Raw genomic sequence first — 13,733 nt, 5'->3', positions numbered from 1 at the left:
TATCAGATCACACAGTTCTTTATTGTAAATGTTGGAAAAGTCAATGAGAATAAACAGTTCCGTCCATGGTCCAAGGAGGGAGTCAGAGGTGCACTGCATGGCTGTTAATAACATAGTGTAATCTGGAGGCAGAACAGTGGAACATACAAATACAATCAGAATATGAAAGGAAAAAAGAATTTTAAAAACAGGAAAATAAAACAAGTCGAGGAAGAAGCAGTCATGATAATGTTGTAGTCTTTTGTCTTTCAGAGTTAGTGAAGGATGGATGTCATTATTAATAACGGCTTTGATAATACTAGATATACAAAAACACATGGGAAATGAATGCATTATCCTCTTGAAGTGAGTCTGTTTCATGCAATGCTGAACAAACCATTCCAAACTGATAAACCAAAGAAAACAGGTTAATAAATTAATAGCAATTGAAACGCGTGCACGAAACCCATGACCTTTTCAACGTTAAAAATGGCTTTTTCACTTTGCAGCTCTTCCTGTAGGCTCACTGTTGAGGTGTTACAGAACTGAATGCTTTGTTTCTGGCAAGCTTTGTTCACGCCATAATCTGGTTGGGTATTTCTCTAAGTACCCGAGCAAATATATATATTTATATATACACACACACACATCTATAAACAAATATTTTCAGTCCCTTTTGTAGTGAGTTGTATGGGGCTGCCTCCTTTGCTTTCTCCTGGGCTCTGGGGGTCAAACCAGCTAGCTATAATACTGACCTGAGAAAAAAGGCCGGGTTCTCCACAGATGTAAAAACAACCAGCAACTACTACTGTCTGACCTGGAGAAGAAAAAAACCCAAGACTCGACCAGATCACACGATACCAGAATGCCTGCAGTAGATTGATTAGATGGTGTTCAAAAAACAATGTGAGTTTGTGGTGACATATTTTTCCCCCAAAGAAAAACAAAAAACAAGTTTTTTTCTCTGTTTCAAATATATAAAATCAATCTATGGTTTCTCCGGTTTGTTCCTTCTCCGGTAGGGTGGATGTGGGATCAGGGCTGGTTCAGATGGGCTGGAAGTTCCGTTTCATTCAGTTGTTGTCTCTTTTTTGGGGAAGGGGAGCAGAGGATTGTGGGATGTTGGAGGTCATGTTTTCTTTCAGGGAGGGGATGACGGGTCAAAGGGCAGGTCAAGGGTCATCTCATGCATCCTGTGTCTGTCTTGATCATCGTTGTTTGAGGATAGCTCTGTACATAGCGAAGCCCAGGACTGCAAACACAGTTGCCCCCACGCTTGCCCTTAGCCAAAACGTAGAGCTCTTCAGGTCTGCCTGAGCCATGTGCCTGAGAAGAGGGGGGAGAAAGAGAGGGAGTGGGGGGAGAAAGAAATGAATACAACAATACAGCCTCGTTTCCAAATCACATGAGGACATGTTGACAAATGATAAACCAAAGTCATGTTCTCTGAGCTTCCTAAACAAATCTCTACAAAAACAGAGGTACAGTCCAACTGTTCGATAGTACCAATGTTGTAGTACCAATACAACCTCTTCACATGATATACTGTCTTCTGAAAATGAGTTAGTATATCCTGTTTAACCAGGCTATCACAGACTAGCTCATTTTCAGAAGACAGCCTAGTTAAACTGTCTTCTGAAAATGAGCTAGTCTGTGATAGCCTGGTTAAACCAGACTGAACGCTGCGCTCACCATTGTTTCACTTCCCTAGAATGGGGAGTTCAGCGTTCAGGCTAGTTTAACCAGGCTAAGTTTGTGTTGCGAACAGTACCGCATACACTAACATGTGAGTGGCTGTTACTGGAACATTAGATTTGTTTGGTCAATCTGACAATAACTCCTATTTATTGGGTGAAACCTAAAAGGCGAGGAAAGTATTGGCTATGGACAGAAAGAGTGAGGGATGGGGAGGAGGTTCTGCTAGGGAAACAGAAACAAGAGAAAAGCCCTAAGTCCGGGTCACATTCAATAGGTACACGAGGTGGAAATGAATAAGCATTTTGATTGTACTGATTGAATATAGTGCCTCAGTTTCTAGGTCCACTGAGCACAACCCTGGCTATAACATACAGTACTAACAGTATGAGACAACAACATGGAGGGAAGACAGGAGGCTGAGAGGGGAGGGAAAGGAGAGGGGGAGAAGGAGAGGCTCTAGAAGCGAGAGGAATTTCTGAAGTGCAGAGGTTAGCAGAAAGCTCTAACTTATAAATTGCCAAACACACATTCTCTTGTTCACACTTACATGATCTCCCTTCTCTCTCACACACACACACACACACACAATTATTTCTCTCACACATATATTCTTTCTCACACACACACACACACACACACACACACACACACAGCTCAACAACCCATTAATCTTCACAGCAGCAGAAACCCTAACCCATTCAAGCAGGTTTAGCAGGAAGAGTCCATTAGATAGACAACTGCCATCCTGCTTAACCATGACATGTACCTCAGAGGAAGAGAAATACCTTCCTCCCAGCAGCATACTGCACAACAATGCTTATTCAGCAAGCAGCCACACACAAACCAGACCAACCAGCTATTTGTGGGACTAAGGCATCGACCGGTACCTTCAAAAGTAATGATAGATGCCCATTAAAAAGGTAGTCAGTGAGTTCCATCAGGTACACTGGGTGAAAACAGATCACAGGCTGTTGTTTATTAAAGGTTGAGGCCAAAGTACTTAGATGTAGCTCGTTATGTCTGTAGCCTTCATTATAATCTCCTCTTCATATAACAACAGAGCCTACAGCAATCTCCTCCCCCAACAGTGCTTGCCGTTGCTACATCAACGCCCACCATACCTGCATCTACCCAGCCAGTGACAAACAGCTGTCCCTTAGCCCCCAGTTTGTCAGATGCTGTGTTTTACCTGGCCTGGGGCCCATAAGACTAGACAGAAGACTCCATGCTGTGTTTTACCAGGCCTGGGGCCCATAAGACTAGACAGAAGACTCCATGCTGTGTTTTACCTGGCCTGGGGCCGATAAGACTAGACAGAAGACTCTATGCTGTGTTTTATCTGGCCTGGGGCCCATAGGACTAGACAAAAGACTCCATGCTATGTTTTATCTGGCCTGGGGCCCATAGGACTAGACAGAAGACTCCATGCTGTGTTTTACCTGGCCTGGGGCCCATAGGACTAGAAAGAAGCCTCCATGCTGTGTTTTACCTGGCCTGGGGCCCATAGGACTAGACATAAGCCTCCATGCTGTGTTTTACCTGGCCTGGGGCCCATAGGACTAGATAGAAGACTCTATGCTGTGTTTTACCTGGCCTGGGGCCCATAGGACTAGATAGAAGACTCCATGCTGTGTTTTACCTGGCCTGGGGCCCATAGGACTAGATAGAAGACTCTATGCTGTGTTTTACTTGGCCTGGGGCCCATAGGACTAGACAGAAGCCTCCATGCTGTGTTTTACCTGGCCTGGGGCCCATAGGACTAGACAGAAGCCTCCATGCTGTGTTTTACCTGGCCTGGGGCCCATAGGACTAGACAGAAGCCTCCATGCTGTGTTTTACCTGGCCTGGGGCCCATAGGACTAGACAGAAGCCTCCATGCTGTGTTTTACCTGGCCTGGGGCCCATAGGACTAGACAGAAGACTCCATGCTGTGTTTTACCTGGCCTGGGGCCCATAGGACTAGACAGAAGACTCCATGCTGTGTTTTACCTGGCCTGGGGCCCATAGGACTAGACAGAAGACTCTATGCTGTGTTTTACCTGGCCTGGGGCCCATAGGGCTGAACAGAAGACTCCATGCTGTGTTTTACCTGGCCTGGGGCCCATAGGGCTGGACAGAAGTCTCCATGCTGTGTTTTACCTGGCCTGGGGCCCATAGGGCTGGACAGAAGACTCCATGTAGATAGACTCCTCTACATTACTGATGGCGTGAACCTGCTGGATCAGACTGCACTCCTCGTCAGCCAAGAGATAGGCTCCAACATCATGTAACCTTGTGTACACACACACACACACACACACACACACACACACACACACACACACACACACACACACACACACACACACACACACACACACACACACACACACACACACACACACACACACACACACACACACACACACACACACACACACGTGCACACAGTAGGGCAGTTCAACGCCAACCCCACACACAACGGGACATGACACCACCGCAGAACTCACCCCACAGCACACCACACCTGGTCACACACCACACCTGGTCACACACCACACCTTGCAGCTAAAAAATCTTGTCCAATGCGGTGGCGGAGTTGGCAAAATGCCAGCCAAATAAAAGACAGGCTTCAATCATAAGATTGATGAAGATACAGGGTTAGAAAATACTTCAGTTTGTTCTCCGAATTTGTTGAAATAGGCTACTTTGAGTCATTACATGAGATATAAATATATATAAATATTTGAGATAAACCAAAAACAGCGAAGATTCAAACCAATTAGGTGTTAAATACTATAGTATCTCAGCTAGTCAATGTGGTGTGACCGCCTTCCATAACTTCTGTATTAGTGGAATGCCATTTCTGGTGCGTTAATTCTCTTCTCCCAAGGTTAAACAGGCATTGACAAAGGAGTTAGCATGTAACACAATAGTGTTATAACAGGCATGCCTGGGTCCACAGAAGCCATTGTAAACTTACTAGGAACCATTGTAACCCTCCCAAACCATAGCAATACATACAGTAATCTACACTCTCACACAACACACACTCTATTGTACAAGCATATATAAGCACAATGAAATGTCAACCCTTCAATGGTGAGCCACCACAAGCCATCCAAACCCTGCACATCATAAACCACACACACTCAAACCCCAAGCACTAGGCTAGTTCCCATACTTCCCAATGCTCAAAACAGACTGCTGATTTGAGTGGAGCCTATGCATAGCCGTCCATAGGGGGGCAGTGGTGAGCTGAAGACCAAGGCAAGCCTATTGGAAGATGAGACAGACAGCGTCTAGACCAGGCCAGTCCCCGGGGTCTGATTGATGGCACACTTTTTCCCCAGTCCCAGCTAACACCCCCGACTCCAATAATCACATAAACATGATCTTCAGTTCAGAATGTAATTAGTTTAAATCAGCTGTGTTTGCTAGGGATGGAGAAAAGTGTGACACCAGTCAGGCCCCCCGAGTACTGGAATTGCAGAGACAGACAGACAGCGTTGAGACAGACAGCGGCGAGAGACAGACAGACAGACAGCGGCGAGAGACAGACAGACAGACAGCGGCGAGAGACAGACAGACAGCGGCGAGAGACAGACAGACAGCGGCGAGAGACAGACAGACAGACAGTGACGAGAGACAGACAGACAGACAGTGACGAGAGACAGACAGACAGACAGTGACGAGAGACAGACAAACAGAGGCCAGACAGACAGCAGCGAGAGACAGACAGACAGCGGCGAGAGACAGACAGACAGACAGCGGCCAGACAGACAGCGGCCAGACAGACAGACAGCGGCGAGAGACAGACAGACAGCGGCGAGAGACAGACAGACAGACAGCGGCGAGAGACAGACAGACAGACAGCGGCGAGAGACAGACAGACAGCGGCGAGAGACAGACAGACAGCGGCGAGACAGACAGACAGACGGTACATGCACTAACAAGAAGTAAACACATGCAACAGTAACAGAAAGAGGGGCAGCCAAAAACGTGTGTATGAACACCTATAGGATGAAAACAAGACAACAGAAACACAATGAAATTACGTGATCCATACAGTGCAAAATCACTTTGTGGAAGAAAAACATTTGTTGTCATACAAATTAAAATGTTTTTGTTAGTAAAAAAATAAAGTTTCAACCACAAGAGAAGCAGGATTGTAAAGAAGAGTCTAATAAACTGTGTAGATGAATTAGGTTGTGATAACACTAGGGCTGCAGTATGTGCCACGTTTGAGAATTAATTTAGGGCCTAACATAGGACCTTATATAGACTAACTGTATCTTGTGGGTGTAAACTTAAGAATTGAGAATCACTCCACAACCAATCAAACTGAAATCATCATAGAAATCAAACCATGCACATATCTGGCGGTGGAAACAGTTCAATGACAAAGAAAACTAAAAAAGATAGACATTTAGAAAATGCCATTTGAACCAAATATGAACATCTACTTTCGTGAAGAGGAGAATAACCAGCCAGTCAACCCAAGCTGACTTCTATGAGGCTTTCAGTGTCACCAACAGCTCCAGTGGGGCGAAATGTAACCAAAACAGAAAGATCTGCAAGGTGACGTTTCTCCCTCACTCACTATGCAAATTAGTCTTTAGTACAGATTTACAGTTTGCATATCCACTTAACATGACAGAAACACCATTCTTAAACAAAATGGCCATGTTGGCTTCAACATCCACTTGTATGCTCAACTCTCAAAAGATTAATGACTTGCCAAGTAACTTCGACATGTTTTATATCTTAAAAATCCATGCATTAGTTACTTGATGATAGACTACAGGAGGGTAATCTACCCACAACCCATCGCCAACAGACTGCACACATGCATCTTCAGGTCAGACTGGCTCAAACAGAAAGCAACACAACCACACGGTGGGGTCGACCACAACACACGGTTACCTCCCTGGCTAGCACCACAGGTGTTAGATGATGGTGCAGTGTGGCAGATAATTGGGTAAAGCGCTGTGTCACGGTGGTGAGAGCAGAGCGGGAGTGCTGTGTGAGGCTGTAGCAGAGATGAGGAAGACACACAATCACATTACAGCACCTCATAGTATTATGTTACCTTACAGCTGACCTATAGTATTGTTACCTTACAGCAGACCTATAGTATTATGTTACCTTACAGCAGACCTATAGTATTATGTTACCTTACAGTATTATATTACCTTACAGCAGACCTATAGTATTATGTTACCTTACAGCTGACCTATAGTATTATGTTACCTTACAGCTGACCTATAGTAGTATGTTACCTTACAGCTGACCTATAGTATTATGTTACCTTACAGCAGACCTATAGTATTATATTACCTTACAGCTGACCTATAGTATTATGTTACCTTACAGTATTATGTCACCTTACAGCTGACCTATAGTATTATATTACCTTACAGCAGACCTATAGTATTATGTTACCTTACAGTATTATGTTACCTTACAGCTGACCTATAGTATTATATTACCTTACAGCTGACCTACAGTATTATGTTACCTTACAGTATTATGTTACCTTACAGCTGACCTATAGTATTATATTACCTTACAGCTGACCTATAGTATTATGTTACCTTACAGTATTATATTACCTTACAGCTGACCTATAGTATTATGTTACCTAACAGCTGACCTATAGTATTATGTTACCTTACAGCAGACCTATAGTATTATGTTACCTTACAGCTGACCTATAGTATTATGTTACCTTACAGCTGACCTATAGTATTATGTTCCCTTACAGCTGACCTATAGTATTATGTTACCTTACAGCAGACCTATAGTATTATGTTACCTTACAGCAGACCTATAGTATTATATTACCTTACAGCTGACCTATAGTATTATGTTACCTTACAGCTGACCTATAGTATTATGTTCCCTTACAGCTGACCTATAGTATTATGTTACCTTACAGCAGACCTATAGTATTATATTACCTTACAGCAGACCTATAGTATTATATTACCTTACAGCAGACCTATAGTATTATATTACCTTACAGCAGACCTATAGTATTATATTACCTTACAGCTGACCTATAGTATTATGTTCCCTTACAGCTGACCTATAGTATTATATTACCTTACAGCTGACCTATAGTATTATGTTACCTTACAGCTGACCTATAGTATTATGTTACCTTACAGCTGACCTATAGTATTATGTTCCCTTACAGTATTATATTACCTTACAGCTGACCTATAGTATTATGTTACCTTACAGTATTATGTTCCCTTACAGCTGACCTATAGTATTATGTTACCTTACAGCAGACCTATAGTATTATGTTACCTTACAGCAGACCTATAGTATTATATTACCTTACAGCAGACCTATAGTATTATATTACCTTACAGCAGACCTATAGTATTATATTACCTTACAGCAGACCTATAGTATTATATTACCTTACAGCAGACCTATAGTATTATATTACCTTACAGCTGACCTATAGTATTATGTTCCCTTACAGCTGACCTATAGTATTATATTACCTTACAGCTGACCTATAGTATTATGTTACCTAACAGCAGACCTATAGTATTATGTTACCTTACAGCAGACCTATAGTATTATGTTACCTTACAGCTGACCTATAGTATTATATTACCTTACAGCTGACCTATAGTATTATGTTCCCTTACAGTATTATATTACCTTACAGCTGACCTATAGTATTATGTTACCTAACAGCTGACCTATAGTATTATGTTACCTTACAGCTGACCTATAGTATTATGTTACCTTACAGTATTATGTTACCTTACAGCTGACCTATAGTATTATGTTACCTTACAGCTGACCTATAGTAATATGTTACCTTACAGCTGACCTATAGTATTATGTTACCTTACAGCTGACCTACAGTATTATGTTACCTTACAGCTGACCTATAGTATTATGTTACCTTACAGCTGACCTATAGTATTATGTTACCTTACAGCTGACCTATAGTATTATGTTACCTTACAGCTGACCTATAGTATTATGTTACCTTACAGTATTATGTTACCTTACAGCTGACCTATAGTATTATGTTACCTTACAGTATTATGTTACCTTACAGCTGACCTATAGTATTATGTTACCTTACAGCTGACCTATAGTATTATGTTACCTTACAGCAGACCTATAGTATTATATTACCTTACAGCTGACCTATAGTATTATGTTACCTTACAGCTGACCTATAGTATTATGTTACCTTACAGCAGACCTATAGTATTATGTTCCCTTACAGCTGACCTATAGTATTATATTACCTTACAGCTGACCTATAGTATTATATTACCTTACAGCAGACCTATAGTATTATATTACCTTACAGCTGACCTATAGTATTATGTTACCTAACAGCAGACCTATAGTATTATGTTACCTTACAGTATTATATTACCTTACAGCTGACCTATAGTATTATGTTACCTAACAGCAGACCTATAGTATTATGTTACCTTACAGTATTATATTACCTTACAGCTGACCTATAGTATTATGTTACCTAACAGCTGACCTATAGTATTATGTTACCTTACAGCTGACCTATAGTATTATGTTACCTTACAGTATTATGTTCCCTTACAGCAGACCTATAGTATTATGTTACCTTACAGCTGACCTATATCATTATGTTACCTTACAGCTGACCTATAGTATTATGTTAGCTTACAGCAGACCTATAGTATTATGTTACCTTACAGCAGACCTATAGTATTATATTACCTTACAGCTGACCTATAGTATTATGTTACCTTACAGCTGACCTACAGTATTATATTACCTTACAGCAGACCTATAGTATTATGTTACCTTACAGCTGACCTATAGTATTATGTTACCTTACAGCTGACCTATAGTATTATGTTACCTTACAGCTGACCTATAGTATTATGTTACCTTACAGTATTATGTTACCTTACAGCTGACCTATAGTATTATGTTACTTTACAGTATTATGTTACCTTACAGCAGACCTATAGTATTATGTTACCTTACAGCAGACCTATAGTATTATGTTACCTTACAGCTGACCTATAGTATTATGTTACCTTACAGCTGACCTATAGTATTATGTTACCTTACAGCTGACCTATAGTATTATGTTACCTTACAGCTGACCTATAGTATTATGTTACCTTACAGCTGACCTATAGTATTATGTTACCTTACAGCTGACCTACAGTATTATGTTACCTTACAGCTGACCTATAGTATTATGTTACCTTACAGCAGACCTATAGTATTATGTTACCTTACAGCTGACCTATAGTATTATGTTACCTTACAGCTGACCTATAGTATTATGTTACCTTACAGCTGACCTATAGTATTATGTTACCTTACAGCTGACCTATAGTATTATGTTACCTAACAGCTGACCTATAGTATTATGTTACCTTACAGCTGACCTATAGTATTATGTTACCTTACAGTATTATGTTACCTTACAGCTGACCTATAGTATTATGTTACCTTAGAGCTGACCTATAGTATTATGTTACCTTACAGCTGACCTATAGTATTATGTTACCTTACAGCAGACCTATAGTATTATGTTACCTTACAGCTGACCTATAGTATTATGTTACCTTACAGCAGACCTATAGTATTATGTTACCTTACAGTATTATGTTACCTTACAGCTGACCTATAGTATTATGTTACCTTACAGCTGACCTATAGTATTATGTTACCTTACAGCAGACCTATAGTATTATATTACCTTACAGCTGACCTATAGTATTATGTTACCTTACAGTATTATGTTACCTTACAGCTGACCTATAGTATTATGTTACCTTACAGCAGACCTATAGTATTATATTACCTTACAGCAGACCTATAGTATTATGTTCCCTTACAGCTGACCTATAGTATTATGTTACCTTACAGCTGACCTATAGTATTATGTTACCTTACAGCAGACCTATAGTATTATGTTACCTTACAGCAGACCTATAGTATTATATTACCTTACAGCTGACCTATAGTATTATGTTACCTTACAGCTGACCTACAGTATTATATTACCTTACAGCAGACCTATAGTATTATGTTACCATACAGCAGACCTATAGTATTATATTACCTTACAGCTGACCTATAGTATTATGTTACCTTACAGCTGACCTACAGTATTATATTACCTTACAGCAGACCTATAGTATTATGTTACCTTACAGCAGACCTATAGTATTATGTTACCTTACAGCAGACCTATAGTATTATGTTACCTTACAGCTGACCTATAGTATTATGTTCCCTTACAGTATTATGTTACCTTACAGCTGACCTATAGTATTATGTTACCTTACAGCTGACCTATAGTATTATGTTACCTAACAGCTGACCTATAGTATTATGTTACCTTACAGCTGACCTATAGTATTATGTTACCTTACAGCAGACCTATAGTATTATGTTACCTTACAGTATTATGTTACCTTACAGCTGACCTATAGTATTATGTTACCTTACAGCTGACCTATAGTATTATGTTACCTTACAGCAGACCTATAGTATTATATTACCTTACAGCTGACCTATAGTATTATGTTACCTTACAGTATTATGTTACCTTACAGCTGACCTATAGTATTATGTTACCTTACAGTATTATGTTACCTTACAGCTGACCTATAGTATTATGTTACCTTACAGCTGACCTATAGTATTATGTTACCTTACAGCAGACCTATAGTATTATATTACCTTACAGCTGACCTATAGTATTATGTTACCTAACAGCAGACCTATAGTATTATGTTACCTTACAGTATTATATTACCTTACAGCTGACCTATAGTATTATGTTCCCTTACAGTATTATGTTACCTTACAGCTGACCTATAGTATTATGTTACCTTACAGCTGACCTATAGTATTATGTTACCTTACAGCAGACCTATAGTATTATGTTCCCTTACAGCTGACCTATAGTATTATATTACCTTACAGCAGACCTATAGTATTATATTACCTTACAGCTGACCTATAGTATTATGTTACCTTACAGTATTATATTACCTTACAGCTGACCTATAGTATTATGTTACCTAACAGCAGACCTATAGTATTATGTTACCTTACAGTATTATATTACCTTACAGCTGACCTATAGTATTATGTTACCTAACAGCTGACCTATAGTATTATGTTACCTTACAGCAGACCTATAGTATTATGTTACCTGACAGTATTATGTTCCCTTACAGCAGACCTATAGTATTATGTTACCTTACAGCTGACCTATAGTATTATGTTACCTTACAGCTGACCTATAGTATTATGTTACCTTACAGCAGACCTATAGTATTATGTTACCTTACAGCAGACCTATAGTATTATATTACCTTACAGCTGACCTATAGTATTATGTTACCTTACAGCTGACCTACAGTATTATATTACCTTACAGCAGACCTATAGTATTATGTTACCTTACAGCAGACCTATAGTATTATGTTACCTTACAGCTGACCTATAGTATTATGTTACCTTACAGCTGACCTATAGTATTATGTTACCTTACAGCAGACCTATAGTATTATGTTACCTTACAGCTGACCTATAGTATTATGTTACCTAACAGCAGACCTATAGTATTATGTTACCTTACAGCTGACCTATAGTATTATGTTACCTTACAGCTGACCTATAGTATTATGTTACCTTACAGTATTATGTTACCTTACAGCTGACCTATAGTATTATGTTACCTTACAGCTGACCTATAGTATTATGTTACCTTACAGCTGACCTATAGTATTATGTTACCTTACAGTATTATGTTACCTTACAGCTGACCTATAGTATTATGTTACCTTACAGCTGACCTATAGTATTATGTTCCCTTACAGCAGACCTATAGTATTATGTTACCTTACAGCTGACCTATAGTATTATGTTACCTTACAGCTGACCTATAGTATTATGTTACCTTACAGCTGACCTATAGTATTATGTTACCTAACAGCTGACCTATAGTATTATGTTACCTAACAGCTGACCTATAGTATTATGTTACCTAACAGCTGACCTATAGTATTATATTACCTTACAGCTGACCTGTAGTATTATGTTACCTTACAGTATTATGTTACCTTACAGCTGACCTATAGTATTATGTTACCTTACAGCTGACCTATAGTATTATGTTACCTTACAGTATTATGTTACCTTACAGCAGACCTATAGTATTATGTTACCTTACAGCTGACCTATAGTATTATGTTACCTTACAGCAGACCTATAGTATTATGTTACCTTACAGCTGACCTATAGTATTATGTTACCTTACAGTATTATGTTACCTTACAGCTGACCTATAGTATTATGTTACCTTACAGCTGACCTATAGTATTATGTTACCTTACAGTATTATGTTACCTTACAGCTGACCTATAGTATTATGTTACCTTACAGTATTATGTTACCTTACAGCAGACCTATAGTATTATGTTACCTTACAGCTGACCTATAGTATTATGTTACCTAACAGCAGACCTATAGTATTATGTTACCTAACAGCTGACCTATAGTATTATGTTACCTTACAGCTGACCTATAGTATTATGTTACCTTACAGCTGACCTATAGTATTATGTTACCTTACAGCAGACCTATAGTATTATGTTACCTTACAGCTGACCTATAGTATTATATTACCTTACAGCAGACCTATAGTATTATGTTACCTTACAGCAGACCTATAGTATTATGTTACCTTACAGCAGACCTATAGTATTATGTTAACTTACAGCTGACCTATAGTATTATGTTACCTTACAGCAGACCTATAGTATTATGTTACCTTACAGCAGACCTATAGTATTATGTTACCTTACAGCTGACCTATAGTATTATGTTACCTTACAGCTGACCTATAGTATTATGTTACCTAACAGCAGACCTATAGTATTATGTTCCCTTACAGCAGACCTATAGTATTATGTTACCTTACAGCTGACCTATAGTATTATGTTACCTAACAGCAGACCTATAGTATTATGTTACCTTACAGCTGACCTATAGTATTATGTTACCTTACA

General features: G+C 39.4%; 1 protein-coding gene across 7 annotated transcripts in view; it reads right to left on the bottom strand.

The window, feature by feature from the left end:
- Window positions 1-2: 2 nt before the first annotated feature.
- Window positions 3-13,733, bottom strand: part of LOC135554542 (mitochondrial Rho GTPase 1-A) — a 38,048-nt gene continuing 24,317 nt past the window's right edge. For 4 of the 7 annotated variants that reach the window (XM_064986894.1, XM_064986897.1, XM_064986895.1 and 1 more), the window contains one exon: window positions 3-1,305. In XM_064986894.1, the coding sequence (XP_064842966.1) occupies window positions 1,188-1,305 (118 nt within the window). In that variant the 3' untranslated portion in view covers window positions 3-1,187. Of the gene's footprint in view, window positions 1,306-3,816; window positions 3,949-4,083; window positions 5,673-13,733 lie in introns of those variants that run through there. The other 3 variants (XM_064986893.1, XM_064986892.1, XM_064986896.1) reach the window with 2 other exon arrangements.

The sequence above is a fragment of the Oncorhynchus masou genome, chromosome 14 (assembly GCF_036934945.1).
Source record: "Oncorhynchus masou masou isolate Uvic2021 chromosome 14, UVic_Omas_1.1, whole genome shotgun sequence".
NCBI classification, from domain to species: Eukaryota; Metazoa; Chordata; class Actinopteri; order Salmoniformes; family Salmonidae; genus Oncorhynchus; species Oncorhynchus masou.
This window is presented reverse-complemented; position numbering and strand designations above follow the sequence as displayed.